Genomic DNA, 19,243 nt, shown 5'->3' on the forward strand with positions numbered 1-19,243 from the left:
AATTCCTGTCCTAATGTGTGTTACACCCCACCTCCTATAGAATGTAAGCTCGATTGAGCAGGGTCCTCTTCAACCTATTGTTCCTGTAAGTTTATTTGTAATTGTCCTATTTATAGTTAAATCCCCTCTCATAATATTGTAAAGCGCTACGGAATCTGTTGGCGCTATATAAATTGCAATAATAATAATAATAATAATAATAGAGGCGCTTCTCACAGTGATTTTCACAGTGAGAAGACGCCAGCATCCATAGGAAAGCATTGAGAATGCTTTCCTATGGACTGACTGAATGTGCGCGCAGCTCTTGCCGCGCATGAGTGTTCAGCCAATGACGTCCAAAGGAGGAGGAGAGTCCCCAGCGCCAAGGGAGCCCGGCACTGGAGAAAGGTAAGATTTGAATCTCTTCCTCCCCCTAGAGCCCAGCGGGAGGGGGGCCATGAATATGGGGGGGGGACCTATTAACACTATAGTGCCAGGAAAACAAGTTTGTTTTCCTGGCACTATAGTGGTCCTTTAAGCAATTTGACTACTTACTTGGAGGGGGCGCTAGGGCACGCCTATAAAGGGAGATCTTCACTTCTCTGGTAATTACACCATTCAGTGTAAAAATTAAATCGAACTATAACTTGTGTTAGCCTGATTTTATGATACTCTGCTTTCTTTCTCTTTTATATTAAAGAACAGAGCTTTATAACAATGATTAACCAGAGCTAAGATGGAGGCAACAAGTTACAGGATTAAACAGTGTTGATTTCTACCTTTTATTTTAGATTTCACACATCTGAAATACATATTTGTTAAATGTAGGGGATAGGTAAACATAATATTAAAAACCCTGGTGACAGCCCCTCTAACTTTTCTTTTAAGATCTACAATTTATTTTATTAAACCAACTTCCAAATCCTGTAAAGAAGTACACAACATGGCTCTCTGTTTTTTAACTTCAACTTTTAGTCACATGACTTATGTCTCCAGAAAATGAAAGCCTTTTTTTCATAATATATGGATTGGATCACTCTCACTCTCTCTCATAAGCTTCACAATTACACAATGATTTATTCTCCAATTTCTGCTATGCCTGTCAGAATTTCACTGTGAGATTTCACGATTCATTACAGTAGCTGAAGAATATTAAATGATATAATCCTTACAGTGCACGAGAAAATAATATGTATGTACTCAAATAGCATGCCATGTGCCAGGGGCATATGCAATGTAGTGCATAGAAATTGCCTGCAATCGTGCGGTAAATATCTTCATGTATGAGCATGACATTTTGAGCCCAAAAAAATGGAACAGACATTTTTCTTGTATTTTATATATACAATATTTTACCAGGAAGGATACATTGAGATTTCTCTCATTTTCAAGTATGGCCTGGGTCATTTGTTGAATGATCACTTTTAAAGGGATTGTGACTGGATAATGAGTAAACTAAAATGGTTAATAGGAGAATGATATGATGGAAAACTGGCGAAATAAACATATTTGGCTGTCAACACATGATTTAATTTACTTTCAATACCATATGGATTCCTAAGTATGGTCCAGATGCAGAAATCCATATTTCAAACATTTTTATATCATAAAAACAAACAGAAGGCAACAGCTGGGGTACATTTACAGCCATCTCCTCCACTTTGATAAGCTTTGTTTCTCCAGATTTTCTCTTGACATGCGTAGCCGTCAAATCACAGACGATAAACACTCGAGCAGAACCTGTTCTAGAACCTCACTTTATTTCTCAGAAAGGAAGAACATCTCTTATGTCAGCCGCTCGCTTCCATTAAATAATCATTCCCCAATATGATTCGAGATGCTCTAGCATCCCAGACCAGCCTATGTTACTGGGATGCACAGGATAAACAATACAATGTGTTGTCAATGGACTGCATTGATATGTGGAACACATATGCATGCCAGCATTACCCAGAGGCCCCAGTGTTATGACATATACTGGCAACACCTTCCAGTTCCGGGTATAAAAATCAAATAAATAAATAAAAGTGATGAATTGCTGCTTTAAACACATATTTCTTGTCGATTGTAAGTTAAACAAAACTCTACATCTTGCAACCATTTCCCCCTTACAGCACAGTGAATTTACAGAGGCTGCAATCCTGGGTGGACGAAAGTAGGATAAAACATATAAATATACATTATACAAAAACAAGTGTGTGCCCAAATCTTTATTATTAAAACATAGTTGTCCAAAGGTGTTTTTGTATCATTTACAATTCACCTATTAGCTGCTTAGTTTTTGGTCTATCCATTTGACTGGGTTCATATTGACTTATTTGCGTAACATACAGTGCCCTCCACTAATATTGGCACCCTTGGTAAATATGAGCAAAGAAGGATGTGAAAATGTGTCTTTATTGTTTAACCTTTTAATCTTTTGTTTAAAAAAATACACAGAAATGCTCTGCTCTCATCATCACAAAACAATTGCAAACACAGGTTTATAAAAAAAAAAATCTTTGTGAACTAGATCTGTGGCACAATTATTGGCATTTCTATGAATTCACATAAAACAATGTATTTAAAGTATATTCCCATTGATATTTAAAATGCAGCAGTAGATATCAAAAACTAGGGTTATGGAAGAATAGCTGCAAATTTTTTTGCAAATTTCAACAGCTACAGTGGGCAGGGGGTGGAGAGACAGGGACATGTTACTAACTGCACTATAACCTATTTAAGGTACGTAAGTGTTTATGGTGCACACTATCTCCTTTTAAAGCAACACTCCAAGCGCCATAGCTCACTGTAGTGGTTATGGTGCCAAGAGTTTACTGGCGCAGTCCACCCCACATCCATTGTAAGGAGACACATTTTTTTAGAACTGTTTGGTTATTTACTTGAGGTCTAAGCACGAGTTTCCTATAGCTCTCCTGAGCCAAGTCCTACCTGCAATGCTTTAGAGAATCTAAAGTACTTTAGAGTACAAAATACTCATGATGACTGCATTGGAATTGAAATTATCATGGAAATTCATAGATTGTATGCTCTTGGAGCAGAGCTCTTCACGTCTTGTATCTATTAATATTTTGTTTGTCAATTACTTGTCAAATGTCCCAATTCTATGATTGCATTTCACTGCTTTACAATACACTCAAAAGAGGTCATAAAACAAAGCATGGGTTACTTTGCTTAAAGGGCCACTAACGTCACTCAGACCACTGCATGTCACTGAAGTGGTCTGGAGGCAGTGATCCTGTTATTTTAACCCTGCAATGTAAAACACACTAAGTGTGTAAACAGGATTAAACACACCTCTAATGGCAGCATTGACCAAATAAAACTAGATCAAGTGACATTGCAGATCATAGGAATGAAATTCAATACTTTCCTGTGAGAAGCATTGGTTGCCCACATTCCACTAGCGCATCAGGTCCCCTGTACTACTGTATGAGGAGCATTGGATTGGACCAGCGATGGTGGAAGCAAAACCTCCTCAATGGCTTCACAGGAGGGGGAGAGATCAGCAGCGCAGAAGAAGGAAATAGGTAAGCCGAAAGCTTTCTTTTAAAGGAACACTATAGTCACCTAAATGACTTTAGCTAAATAAAGCAGTTTTAGTGTATAGATCATTCCCCTGCAATTTCACTGGTCAATTCACTGTCATTTAGGAGTTAAATCACTTTGTTTATGTTTATGCAGCCCTAGCCACATCTCCCCTGGCTCTGATTGACAGACCCTGCATGAAAAAAAAACTGGTTTCACTTTCAAACAGATGTAATTTACATTAAATAATTGTATCTCAATCTCTAAATTGAACTTTAATCACATACAGGAGGCTCTTGCAGGGTCTAGCAAGCTATTAACATAGCAGGGGATAAGAAAATCTTAATTAAACAGAACTTGCAATAAAGAAAGCCTAAATAGGGCTCTGTTTACAGGAAGTGTTTATGGAAGGCTGTGCAAGTCACATGCAGGGAGGTGTGACTAGGGTTCATAAACAAAGGGATTTAACTCCTAAATGGCAGAGGATTGAGCAGTGAGGCTGCAGGGGCATGTTCTACACACCAAAACTGCTTCATTAAGCTAAAGTTGATCAGGTGACTATAGTGTCCCTTTAAATATTTTTATGGCATATAACTAGCGTGCATTTGGAATTATGTAATTCTTGCATTCCCACTCTTTAAATTGCTCAAAAGGTGTGTTTAAAGCAGCAAAAATAAGCAGTAGGATTTAATGCACAGATAACACAACAGAGGCGGAAAAGCTTAGCAAAGTATTCGAGGTAATGGAGTTCATAAATATGAACAGTGCAAAGGTTATATAAGGATAAAATTAGGAATACTGTTTTGTATCCCACTGTTCCTTTAAGGTGAAGTCCCAGGTTGGCAAAACTTGGAAGACGTTTGAGCTTCTGCTGTTTTGTCAATTCCAGTGGCACATTACTGTTTGTTCGCTCACTTTCTTGATAAATTATATTTTCTTTATGAATTGAACTAATGTCATCAATTAACAAATATATATATATATATATATATACACACATACTTCATGGCGTTTAGCTCTTGCGTGTTTGACAATGAGCTAAGAATAGTGGTTTTACAAATAGATTGAATTTATTCCATTCTTCATAAGGCACTAACAATATTCTGAAAATATTTATTATGTTATAATTCTCTGAATTTGTCATTAATGTTTTTTTTTCATATTATTTGTTCTTAGAGCCAGTTAGTTCTATAACCAACTGGCATGGAAATATTCTCCAATTTGTCTCTTGTTATTTGCCTTTTGAAGAAGTAATATTTGCTGATGTTTTCCAGACTATATACAATAAATCTTGGGTCACGCTATTTTTCCGCATTTCCCTCCTTAGCTTGCCTTTTACAATATCATTATCAGTTATTAGAAACACAAGGGAGTAAGGGTAACATAAGTAGCATAGAGCAAAATCATTTTGTCAAGTAATTCAAATGGCAAAGTAGATAAAATTTGTATTTTACAGCACATGATGAGGTTTACACTTAAAGGGACACTATAGTCACCAGAACAACTACAGTTTATTGAATTTATTCTGGCGAGTAGAATCATTACCTTCAGGCTTTTAGCTGTAAACAATGTATTTTCAGAGAAAATGCAGTGTTTACATTACAGCCTAGTGATAACTTCACTGGCCACTCCTCAGATGGCTGTTAGAGATCCTTCCTGGGTCATGGCTGCCTAAAATGCATCTTCTCCCTCTGCATGCAGACACTGAACTTTCCTCATAGAGATTCATTGATTCAATTCATCTCTATGAGGAGATGCTGATGGGCCAGGGCTGTGTTTGAATCATGCTGGCTCTGCCCCTGATCTGCCTCCTTGTCAGTCTCAGCCAATCCTATGGGGAAGCATTGTGATTAGATCAGGCTACCACTTCTGATGATGTCAGCAGACAGCGTGTTTTTTCTGAGACAAACAGCTTTAGGCTGGAATACAGTAAGATCTTGCTATATTTATGGAGGAATGAGAGGCCCAGGGGGGCTAGATGGTGGTTTTAACACTATAGGGTCAGGAATACATGTTTGTGTTCCTGACCCTATAGTGCTCCTTTAAGTATATTTAGTAATAGTAATAAAAATGAAGAAACTTCTCCCTTCTCACACCACCAGAAAGCACAGCCCTTATCCTATAGCACAAATTCACACACACTGCATTCTTAAACACACTGAACCCTCCATACACACACATACACACTGCATCCATTAGACACACTGCATACACTATTTACACACATACACTGCATACTTTACACACAAATACACTGCATACACCATACACACACTGCACCCACATACACACACTACATCCACTATACATACACACATATACTGCATCCTTACACACATACGCTGCATCCCTGTAGGCGGACTCGGAGCCGACCCTGTGGCCGGACTTGTGTGGCAGGCCTTGTGGGAAGACTGAGGGTGGGCCACAGAGGCTCAGGCCGTGAGGGGCCCCAAAATTTCTGATGGGGGCCCTTATACTCCTTATAGCAAATCCAGTGGGAAACCAAGGACTTTGGCTCTACACCACAGATGAGTAAACAATGTATTTAAAATGTCCTTTTACTGAAGGGCGTGGCCAGGACGCACATGTAGACGGTCGCACGGCTCCAGAGCTCCGCCGAGAAACGGCAAATACAGTGTGAATCCACCCAATTAACGAGAGACAAAGCTTCGCAATACCCTGCACAGGTACCCCTGTGTCATGGCAAGCAAGGCGGCACGGAAAATGAAATCCAGGACCCCATTACTACAGGTATCAGCCCTGGCCTCGCCGAGCAAGCGCACCCAAGATGGCGCCAGAGAAGCCCGCTCGCCGGTCTCGGAATCAGACCGCAGCGAGTCAGAACAAAGTGATCTGACCACCATATCACTAACCACGGCAATCCGCTATCAGGTCAGACTTCCAGAAATTGGCGGCGGAAATTAGGCGGGAAGTGCAGGCTATAGGGGAACGCACAGCACACTTAGAGGATAAAACAGAGGAGATAATAGAGGCACATAACACACTAGCTGATGCCTATACCGATTTCTCCACACAATTACAAGTGATGCAAACAAAGCTTACAGATATGGAGGACAGGTCCCGCAGGAATAACATCCGCCTGCGCGGCATACCGGAGGAGGTCAAAACACCAGACTAAAGGCGTATATACACCAGCTATTCCAAACCCTGCTTCCAGGCGCCACAGCCCAGGTATTGGAGATTGACAGGGCTCATAGAATACAAAAACCCAGGAACATCCCTGCCACAGTACCAAGTACGCCATTGTCCGGGTCCATTTCTATGCCACCAAAGACAGACTGATGCAGGCTGACAGGGACACGGCGAGACTGGCGGGCAAGTACCCAGGCCTGCAGTTTTTTGCTGATCTGTCCCCTACTACTTAGGCAACATAACCAAGGCACTAAGGGAAGCACAAATTCCATACAAGTGGGGCTTTCCCACTCGACTTATTATCCACAAAAATGGATCAGACAGAGCAGTCTCTACACCAGAGGAAGGACGTAAACTGCTGGGACAGTGGAACATACAGGTACAGGAAGAACCATCACCCACCAAAGGCTCGGAACCAACAACGAACCGCATCACGGGGAACTGGCAGAGAGTTGCAACAGCCAAGTGAACCACGGGCCCAAGGCGCCGAGACTCGATTTCAGCACACGCCGCGGAGCTACAGGCTGACTACAGACTGGGTGCAGTATTGTCCCCCCACAAACATTGCAATAATCCTATTGTTCTCTTATTCACGCTATACCTATCCATCTCTACATATTCTAAACTCTTGCTAAGTTTAAAAACAAAACAAAAAAAAACACGGACTTGAGCATCCAGACATGCCTTCCTAGGAATAAGGGTTGAAATGTGGATGAACAATTTGATTGTTTATCGGTACTGATGTTCACACCGACAAGTCCTCGTTGACCCCCATGAAGACCGTTGTCGGGGGGGCCCGAGACTGGGGCCGTGAAAAAATGTAATTTTTCTTAATTTGATCCGCTCACGCTCCCACCAGGCTCATCGATGGGCCAATGCAGGGCGACCCTGTCGCGCTGCAACTTTCCCTTTTTTTCTCCCGGGTTCTTACTCAGGCAGCTCCCTCTGGAGGTTGTCTGGAGTATGGGGAGACTTGTATATAGTTCATGTTTGGTTTTATGTATTTTTTTTTTTATTATTGTCATGACCTCTAAATGCGGGGATACAACAGTGGTTGATGTAGATAATGAAAGGTGTGGAAGGTTAAAATGTCTTGCTGTGAACACACTGGGTCACCGAGGGTCCCTGGTCATAGAAAATAGACTTAATCCCAACAATGGTGCTTAACATTTTCTCGCTCAACGCAAAAGGGCTTAACTCCCCTCACAAAAGACGCCTAGCATTACAAGAGGCAAAAAGGGCACTGGCACACATAGTGTTCTTTCAAGAGACCCACTTCAAATGGGGACACCGCCCCAAGTTCAACTCCCCTCAGTTCCAGATAGATTTCCACGCTTGCTATGCAGCAAAGAAAAGAGGTGTCTCTCTCCTCCTTAGAAAAGAAATAGCTTTCACCTTGGTGGCAAAACATGCGGATACACATGGGAGATACCTGATGGTGCAATGCACGATCAATAATGCACAATACACGTTAGTTAATATCTATGGCCCGCACTCTGACCAACCAGCCTTTCTGGAGAGGATATATCAAAAGTTAGACAGGTGGAGACTAGGAGAGGTGATAAGGAGGGGACACAAATTTTATCCTAGACGAACAGATGGACGTTACGTCCTCAAGAGAAGTGACACATAACATGACGCTTCACAGACGCTCCGCAACACGCAAACTGAACCAAATCCTACTGACACAGGGATATATGGATCCGTGGAGGGTAATGCACCCTGGAGAGAGGGACTACACGTTCCACTCCCCTGTCTATAATTCCTATTCCCGAATAGACAGATTCCTGATTCACAGCTCAATGATAGATACTAAAGGTACAGACGACCGAGGTGGGACTCATTACATGGTCGGACCACGCGCCAGTAATGCTACAGCTAGGAGAGCAATTCCCCACTAGGGGCAGAGGCTCTTGGCGCATTAACGAGCACTTACTCACCAACCCAAACACAATTACAGATATTCGTAACGAACTGAACCTATACTTTGACACTAATAAGCTACCTGACACTAGGCCTGATTCGCTTTGGTTAGCACACAAAGCCTACATACGTGGTGTACTGATAAAACACGCTAGTTATGCGAAAGCCCAGAGACTTAACAAATACCTAGATCTAACTAAAAAGCTGACAGAGATCTCCTCTCTTAACAAGGCAGCCCCCTCACCTCAACAGGCACTAGACTTAAAAGATGTACAACGTCAGTTGTCGGATTTAGAACTAGCCAAAACCAACTTTCTACTCCGCAGATTTAAGCAGCGCCACTTTGAACTTGGTAATAGGGCAGGAGCTCATTTAGCCTCCCAATTAAAAAAAAGGGCCCAGGCTACGAGGATAGAATTCCTTCACACAACAAATGGGGACAAAATTCTTAATCCAGACAAAATTGTACAAGAATTTGCTAAATACTACAGTACACTATATAACCTTAAAGAGGACTCTAATAATAATGTCCCAACATTACAACAGATAAATGACTTCCTAGAAATGACAAAGCTACCAAAGATCCAAGAAGAAGATATGCAGGACCTTACCAAACCTATTACAATGGAGGAAGTACAAAAACATATAACAGCCCTACCTTCGGCCAAGAGCTCAGGGCTGGATGGCCTGCCAGCGCTCTATTACAAAACTTTCCAAACACAATTAAGCGCCCACTTAACAGAGGTATTTAATACCTGCTTCCGGAAAGGATCCCTCCCAAAGGAGATGCTCCTGGCCCACATAGTCACCTTACCCAAACCAGGCAAAAAAACAACTGTATGCGCAAATTTTAGACCAATATCACTGTTAAACACAGACACAAAAATTTATGCCAAAATCATAGCAGAGAGACTAAGCCCACTTCTACCAAAACTCATTCACTATAACTGATCTGGCTTCATTAAAGGGCTCAAATAATTTGAGGCACCTCCTAAACGTGCTCCACCACATACAGGTGCAGTCAAGGGAAGGCCTTCTCTTAGCGCTGGACGCGGAAAAGGCCTTTGACAGATTAAATTGGCAATACATGATGGAGGTGATGAGGAAATTTGGATTCCCCCGGCATTCACTACCGCCATAACGGCACTCTACTCCCACCCGACAGCTAGCGTTTCCAACGCAGGTTTTATATCCCCCCATTTGACATAACAAATGGTACCAGGCAGGGATGCCCCCTGTCCCTGCTCTTGTTCATATTATGCATGGAACCTCTGGCCCAACGTATTCGAGACTCCCCAGACATAAAAAGGCATATCAATAGGAGATCAGACCCACAAACTCTCGCTATTCGCAGACGATATCATTCTAACATTATCCAGCCCTGAAACGTCCCTCCCCCGGCTGATGGAACTGCTGTCAGCTTTTAGAGCAATCTCCTATTACAAACTTAACACTGGTAAAACACAAGCTCTCCCGATTAACATACCATATCACAGGCAAGAGACCTTGTCGGGTCACTTTCAATTTGACTGGAGAGACGATTACGTAGTCTACCTGGGAGAATAACTAAATCCATAGCAACACTTTTAAAATTCAATCACTACCATGTGCTGACAACAATGAGACAGGAACTAGACAAATGGAGGGAAGTGAGAATCTCCTGGTCCGGTTGTATAAATGCCCTCAAGATGATTTCCCTGCCCAAGTTGCTATATATATATTTAGGATGCTACCTATCCGAACCCCTAAGAGTTACTGTGACAAAGTGCAGAAGCTCTTCATGGATTTTATATGGCATAAAAGCAGAGCCAGAGTAGTGAAGGAGGTATTACAGAGACCATACGTGGAGGGTGGCATGGGCGTCCCTCAGGTGTGGACATACAGCAGGGCTGCTCTTCTGGCCCAGGACATTAACCTCCATGCACCATGTGGCCTGCTAGGATGGGTGGATATGGAGAGACAGCAATTATCAGGGGACTTATTGACAGCACACATGTGGACCCCCCCACTACTGAGAAATAACCCCTCCCCCCCTACTACAGCGGCATCTCTAGCCGTTTGGGACACACTCAACAACATGAGAAGCGCACCCAACAAATACCACAGATTAGCGCCATTAGCAGCACTAAAGGCGGTCTCCCCGGAGATCCCCATAAAACTATGGGTGAATCAAGGTATAACAAAAATATCCCTATTGACTGCCGGGGGCACACTGATCCCGTTCCCGACACTACAGGAGAAATACAACTTGCCATCCAAATTTACATTTCTGTATCTTCAGATTAAAAGTATACTACTATCACATACAAATTACGCAACGCTTGACACTACCCCTGCAGACAAAGAACTACAATCCTTACTAGCCTTGTGCTGGACGACTCCATTGAAACCTAAACTCCTATCTAGCTGTTATGGAGCCCTTGCGGCCCCTAAGGCCCAGACCAACATGGCCATGGTGTTACAGTGGGAAAAAGAAACGGGGGAGATAGTCACACAGGAGAGATGGATTAAGGGGCTAAACGCGCTACGAGGTATCACTAGATCCTACTCTCACATAGATGTGCACCGAAAGCTCCTTTACCGATGGCATCTTACACCAGACAGGCTCAGTCATATATACAAAACAACAACGGCAACATGCTGGAGGTGTGGCCTAGAAAGGGGCACCATGTTACATGTGTGGTGGGACTGTGGGGTGATTCGGCCCCTATGGGACGCGGCAGCAAATCTAGTGGAGGGACTCCACATTAGAGTTCCAAGGGACCGCGGGGTGTATCTCTGGCTGGAGTTCCCACCTGGAATAACTTTTTATGAAAGGGCCCTGGTGGCACATATCGCCATGGCAGCCAGGGCACTTATAGCTCTTAAGTGGAAGTCGGGCCTATGCCCTACGGCAACAATGTTAGTGGACAGAATCAAACTTAACTACGCATATGAACGTATGGCTGTCCTCTCCCTGGGAGCTAACTCTAAAACTAGACAAATCTGGGAGCCATGGGAGGCCTTATACCCCTCCAGCCCCCTACCCTGAGATAGGAGGGCCTGAGGAGAAGAGGAAAAAAAAAAAAAAAGAGGGGGGGGGAGAACACAAGAGGGTTTGAGTCACAGGCAATACTCTAGCACCCTGAGCAAGCTGGGAGCTAATGCTCGCATATAGGACTAGAGACCACGCCCACACTATAACACACTCCACCAACATCTTGAACAAGACAATACCGGTATCCCCTTGTTCAAATTTTAGGAGGTTAACGTTTATGGGTTAGTTTTTGGTTGTGTTTTTAATTTTAATACACTTACGCATGCTCAGATATCATCTGCGCCCACCTGCACACATGCCTCCCCAGCTGTGGAGCTTTCTAATTTTCACTTCTAATGCTGTATCTCCTACAAGGGAAAACATAGATAGGCCTCGCACCTACAGTAAGCAGACAGAATAGGGGGCATCGCCCTTCCTACCATTTACAGCAGGACTCCAGCAATGGGGGGTATAGACGAGACAGCCACCAGTCGTTATGGCACACAACAACATAAGGGTCAATGCTTGAAACTAGATGTGTTATACTGTTTGTTATTGACCTGCCTCGTGTATCAATTGTGTCTGACCCTGTACTTTGTAAAATGTGGCAATGTTCAAATGAAATATCGCAGATGTACAAACTGAATATAAAACAATAAACTTCAATTATAAAAAAAAAAAGTCCTTTTGCTTTAGAGGAGACTAAAGGTGCTAAATTCTTATATATCTTATATATCTATTAGTTACTTTAAACTGTGCCCACAGAAACTATTTAGAAATAAAACCTGTAACCTTTTCAAATATGTGTTACAAGAAATGAGAATTATGTGCTTTATTTTTATGCAATCATTTTATACATTATTACCTTGTGCAGTAGATCTGATATGTATAGCTTTTTAAAAAAATAAATAAATACAGGATGTGTGTTATTTCCTGAAATATTGGTTTAGCACCATTCTGTAAAGTGTGGATGAAAGGCTCAATAGGTCTTACCTATCACTTTAAGTTAATATTATGTCATTCTAGCTTGGTAGCATACCATGAATGTCCTTTCATAACATATGCCCATTTCCATCTATCTGTAAGTTTAAACACAGTTACAGTATGCTATCACCCTTCTATTTCCCCTTGCAGACTTTAATAGTGCTGGAAATGTCACAATCAATACACACAGATTTACATCAAAGGAGAATGGATTCACAGTTCCAGCGTGCATGCTGGCTGTCTAAAGTGATCAGTGTGTTTCATGTCTCAAATAAAACTGCAATTGGTGTCTCAATGAATCGTCAACAGCCAACCTAAAATGTCACATACTTTTGTTCCGAAAACGAATATTCTATTTATAAACAGAATCAATTTTATTAAGCAATGTACGCACTATTCTGATATTAAATGTATTCTCATTTCAGTTAAAGAATTGGAGAGAATAAGAGAGATTTAACTCTGATAGAACTTTGATTTTAAACCAATAAAAAAGTTATTACACTAAAAAGTAAGGCAGCACCTGGGGCTCTAAACCACAACTGCATAGAGATATAATTTTTATGAGGCCTAAGTGGGCATGAATACTCCTTTAAAACCTTATCACATCATTGTCAGCATAAGATGAAATTACAGGTTATTAAGTCAAATTGCTTAATAGTGAGATACTATTACGTTTTTTTTTCTGTTTTCAAATGTCCACGGGTATTATCGCTGATTACTATGATGATGCTTCAAGTGGCAACATCACTATTTTAAAGCATTTTTTTTAAAAAACAAATATTAAATCAATACATTATAACTTTCATTGAAAAATACTTTTTATATTAATTAAACTAAGTAGAACGCCATCACTGAATAATGTTAGGACTGCATTGAAATTGAAATTATTGAAATAATCACTGGAATTCATTCGGTATGCTCATTTGAGTAAAACTTTCTTTACCTCTTGTTTTTGTTAATATGCTGTATGTCAGCTACGTACCTGTTGACAAATATCCCCATTCTATAATTGTAAATGCAGTCAAAAATATATCATAAAACACAGCATGGATTACTTTGCCTTTGAAGACTAAAAAGGCATCCAGACCACTTCATCTCAATGACGTGGTGTGGATGCAGTGGTCCTGTCGCTTTAACCCTACAATGCAAATATTGCTGTTTTGTATAAACTGCAATGCTTACAACGGAGCGGGCAGCAGCACAGAAGGAGCCTCGGCGCTGTAAAAAAGTAAACGATATAGCTTTTTTTTTTTTTTTAAACTATTTTTTATTTAAAAATGGGAGGCCCTAAATCTAATTATGGATTATGGCACTATAGCACCAGGAACACAGGTTAGTATTCCTAACACCACAGTGTTTCTTTAAACACATTTCCTGGAAACAGGAAATATGATTGTACAGTAAATATTGTAGAAGACCAAATGGTTACATAGTGTGCAGACAGAAGCCCTGCATGCAGATTTACAGTGGGCTATTTTACATCCTTTGCTTTGTACTCACAGTCATCTTCCCGTTGCGATTTGCTTCTTCCCTCAAGGCTAATGCTTTCAGGAAATTATCTTTCAGGTCTTTTCCTGCACTTGACAATATCCTGAAAAAAAAAAAGCAGAAGAAGTTGATTATGATTAACAAGTCTTCATTTTTAAGCCTAAAATATATATTTCAGATGACATTAACTTTAAATTTTCATGACGTGCAGGAAAGAAGTACAGTTTAAGCAATAACTGAATTTACAGTAAAAAGCCAGAAGTCTGTATTTTTACATCTGGGCATGGGATTCTGATCTGAGAATACATTCACAATAGCATTTCATTTCTGTAGTTATGAAATATATTAACCAAAACACTACATTTTTTTATCTCTTTCATAAAATGTTACCTATCGGACCCCTAACTCTGGGCAGCGCACTACTTTAGGGTGTGGACCCATAGAAAATTACTGAACTATACTTAAAAATACCAATTTATAAATAAACAAATATGTGTAAAATACAGATTTAATCTAGTGATAAGATGATGTATACCAGGGGTGCCCAAACATTAGATCCCCAGATGTTTTAAAACGATATCTTACATGATGCTTTGTCATTCTAATTGAATTCTAAAGGAATGTAAAGTATCATGGGGGTTGTAGTTCTAATACATCTGGGGATCTTCCTTGCGGGCACCCCTGATGTATACAAAGATAGTCATGATTTTAATACAGTCAGGGAGCTGAGCATAATGAGAAGGGAGTAGGTTCAGATGAGGGGAACTGAGAAGGCGTTGTATGGGGATTGACTTATTAAGTGTCAGGGGAGGCTTTTGTGAAGATGTGCGTCTTTGGGAGTATGCAGAAACATTTGAACTGATACTGATTCCCTGCTGATATAATTTATGAGTCATAATACCCATAAAGCATTCAGTTTAAGACCTTCATTTGTGGTTGATATGGTAAATATTATAATAGTCAGACCGTCGTTTTGAATGGTACTTTGTAGACTTAACACTGTCACTGCAAATGGCAACATCGTTTTTATTTACTTTTTTTACGAGTGCTACAAAAACCTTATTTAGGTTAAAGCCTTGCATAGCAATAAGGCTCAAGTGATTTGATTGATGACTCTATGAAGATATGCTTGCTTTGTAATCTACATGCAGCGGTGAGAGACGTGGGGGCATATACTGTGACATATAACATACGTATTCAGCCTGCCTATTTACATGTGTGGATTAATTGGGCTGATGTGTATAACAAAGAGCAAAATATACATTAACTTTCCAGGTAGAGCATGGGAAATGGGACTTCCAGTGCCTATACATTTAACGGCCAGGATAAATAAGGTTTACAGACGGCAAACCCTTTGTGTTAGCTACTGCTTCCTCAGCAGCCCCCAAATATTATTTCCCAGCCCAGATGTAACTTTGGTTATGCTCGGCATTTCTGTTGAGACGTTTCACATATTACATCTGCTGAATTCATTAACAAAATTAGTGAGCGCAATAACTTTCTGAGAGCAGAGGAAAACATCATAATTTGTCAGAATAACAGCCTCTCAAAGCTGTTTAAATTGTAAGCTTTGTAGTCAGCATGTTTGCCACCCATATTAAGATTAGTGTAGGACACATTGATATTGAGCTTAACCCCTTAAGGACACATGACATGTGTGACACGTCATGATTCCATTTTATTCCAGAAGTTTGGTCCTTAAGGGGTTAAACAAGGCATGGCCATATTTGAGACTAAATTTGCATATTTATTTGCTTACCGCAGGGGATTGTAAGTAACATTGTAAGATTTGACATTTGCAGGTGTGCAAGGTAAGATTTAAGATTTGTGGGTGTGCAACGTTCCATTAAAGACCATTTCATCTCATTGAGTGCCATATCCCTGCCTACTGAACCTTGCAATGTAAATCACTGAAGAGTCTCAATGCTACTAGTGGCTCTCACTCTGACAGCCACTAGAGGTGCTTCCATTGAAATAACAGAGTAAAACTTTCTATGGCAAAGCATTGGATTGGCAGATATCATCAGTCTTGATGATCTCAGCCAAGGAGGCAGAAAGGCAGCACAGAGACCAGCAAATGCAGATGGGAAACAGTATATAAAAAGCCATGTTGCCTCCTTACCAGGGATGGGGCACTACACCGTTAGCAATACAAATGTAGTGTTGCTTTAAAGCAGTGGTTGACCAGACTAGTCCTTATGACCCAGCAATAGTCCAAGATTTGTTACTCTCTCCATTGGAAAAGAAAATGTATTATATAGGTGACTAGTGGCTTTTGGCAGAGCAATGCTTTCCTCTTCGGGCTGATAACCATTCCTAGAGTATATTCCTAGAGCAAGGTTTTTTGGACAACGTTTTTATATTGCAAACCACATGAAAATAAAAAACATATAGTTACATAGCTGAAAAGAGACGTGTCCATTAAGTTCAGCCTTCCTCACATTTGTTTTTTTTCTGTTGATCCAAAATAAATAAAAAAATAAAAAAGCAGTTTGAAGCAAAAATTCCCTCTTGACACTAGAATGGCAGTCGGATTAATCCTTGGATCAAGAAGTATTTACCCTACACTGAAAAATTATATATACTTGATTATGGTAGTGAAGAGGTTAAGAGAAACAATAACCTTTACTTTGAACTATAGTTTAAAATGTGTGAGACAGGAACCTCTCCTAGGTGTCTTAGTGTCCTTTAATGTGTTTTCTTTCACAAATGGTAGTCTCAGAGATACTATAAATGAGGAATATATATGTTATGGTTGTGCTCCCCAATTCATTTTTCTATGTACTTTTGGAGTCCTGACCAGATTATAGGTTGTGTTCCCCACCTATTCTACTTAATTCCTTCCAGTTCATTAGTAAACAGTGAAGTAGCTAAGTATGTTTTGCATAATCTAACATATCTACAATTTAGATGTCACTTTAATGTCGACAATTTGAGAAGCTGTATCTTAAGGTAGTAAAGTAGACCTTGTATGAAAAATCTATATTAAATGCAATGTCCTTTTAGAAAATGACAACACATTTGTGAAATGTTTCACATTCCTCTAAAAGGTTTGAATCTATTGTTTTAGGACATACCCTAAAAATTGGGATAATCCCAGAAAATTAAGCGCAGATGTCATTTTAAACAGAGATTTAATGTTAAATAAACCATGCAAGGTTTAGAAGGAAGCTATATAAAATAGCAATGTGTTTCACAGGAAAAAGCTGGATGTGTGCTTAATACTTGCTGTGACAGTAGGTTTAGTTCTTCCCTTAACAGTCATAATAGTTATATTAGTGCAGCATGATTTAAATTATCTTAGGAATCATACACGGCCAATATTTAACATACATACACAAAAATGTGATTAAACTAAGGAAAATGCATCTGTTATTACAATCAAAGAGTACATGGAAGAGCTGTAGAGAATGTGTTGTCTCTAAACTGTTTAATATATAAAAAAAAATAAAAAAATAATAATCTTGATTTAACTACATTAAACATTTTAAAATGGAAGAAAAGTCAGGGCCGGACTTCCTGCTCGGCAGTGGGGTCACCTTTTTTCAGTTCTTATAGTGTGCCTTTTTTGGAGCCTAAAGAAACACTATAGTGTTAGAAATACCTTTTTATTTTTAAACTTACCTGATTCCATCGCCAATGCCCCTAGGTGCAAGATCAGGCACCTACTCCTCTAATGTCATGTAATTCCAGAAACCTCATGCACATGCATGGCAAGTGCAGTGCACGCATTATGCCTTCCCCATAGACCTTCCCCAGTTTTTTCAAGATAATGGAAAAAGCATGAGGATGCTCAGTGTTGTTTCACATTGTTAAACTCAATAAAACTGCTGGACGACAGGCAATAGGGGCAGTCTGAACACTGCAATGTAAACATTGCAGTTTCTCTCAAAGTACAATGTTTTAGATTGCAGAATTAAAGGGATAGGGAGCTTGCACCCAGGCCACTTCAATAAGATGAACTGGTCTGGGTGGCTATAGTGCCCCTTTAAGTGTTCTGGTTGGGAACGATAAACACCAGGAGCCTTGGTCAGTGTAATCTACTCAGCCTCCAGTGCTTGATAGAAGAGCTGAAGAAACAGCTATAAAGGGTGTAAAACTAAGTGCTATGCATTCAAATAGTTTTTACTATCCATGGGCACTGCTAGGGGCAGATTTTGAGGCTAGAGTCCCATGCATGGGCATCCTCAGCCATGGATTCCTTCAGATACTGTGCATAGCAAAGCAAGGAAATAGTTAATTTAGCATTTTACATCTGATAACTGCTTTCAACACATGAAAGTACACATTTATCCATACTTGGAGTTAATTTATGATCATTTAAACCAGGGGTAGTCAACCTTTTTCTACCTACCGCCCACTAATGCATCTTTCTTGATGGAAAAATTTCCTTACCGCCCACCAGTTTTCGCGCAAGTGCAAAATATTTTTTAGAAAGGAGGGTGTTTTTAAAAATAAAATAAATGTACGTACATTTATCTTTTTATTTCTACTTTATCCATGTTTATAATGTTTTTTAACTTTATAAAGTTTAATGAGAAAAAGTAAATTGAAATTACCTTTACTAGTGATTAATGAGGTCCTTGAGGTTGATGCTGCGAGACTAAATATTATCTGGTTCGATTTTCGTAAGGTGGATAGGGGGGGCTGTAAGGTGGGTAGGTGTTCTGTAAGTTGGGTAGGGGTTCTGTATGGTGGGTAAGGGTTCTGTATGGTGGGTAAGGGTTATGTATGGTGGGTAGGGGGACTGTGAGTTGGTATGGGGGCTGTGAGGTGGGTAGGGGGGCCATATAGTGGGTAGAGGGGCTGTAAGGTGGGTAGAGGGGCTGTGAGGTGGGTAGGGGGACTGTGAGGTGGGTAGGGGGACTGTGAGGTGGGTAGGGGGCTGCATAGTAGGTAGGGGGACTGTGAGGTGGATGGGGGACTGTGAGGTGAATAGGGGGGCAGTATAGTGGGTAGGGGAGCTGTGAGGTGGGTAGGGGGGCTCTATAGTGGGTAGGGGGGTTGTATAGTGGGTAGGGGGGCTGTGAGGTGGGTAGGAGGGCAGTATAGTGGGTAGGGGAGCTGTGAGGTGGGTAGGGGGGCTCTATAGTGGGTAGGGGGCTCTATAGTGGGTAGGGGGGCAGTATAGTGGGTAGGGGGACTGTGAGGTGAATGGGGGGCTGTATAGTG

At 40.7% G+C, this 19,243-nt stretch overlaps 1 protein-coding gene across 1 annotated transcript in view; it reads right to left on the reverse strand.

Annotated features, from left to right (window-relative positions):
* Nucleotides 1-19,243, reverse strand: part of CFAP299 (cilia and flagella associated protein 299) — a 534,984-nt gene that overhangs the window by 301,057 nt on the left and 214,684 nt on the right. Inside the window, exon 3 of the mRNA XM_063425365.1 lies at nucleotides 14,084-14,174. Within this exon, the coding sequence (XP_063281435.1) occupies nucleotides 14,084-14,174 (91 nt within the window). The remainder of the gene's footprint in view (nucleotides 1-14,083; nucleotides 14,175-19,243) is intronic.

Source organism: Pelobates fuscus, chromosome 6, assembly GCF_036172605.1.
Source record: "Pelobates fuscus isolate aPelFus1 chromosome 6, aPelFus1.pri, whole genome shotgun sequence".
Classification (NCBI taxonomy): domain Eukaryota; kingdom Metazoa; phylum Chordata; class Amphibia; order Anura; family Pelobatidae; genus Pelobates; species Pelobates fuscus.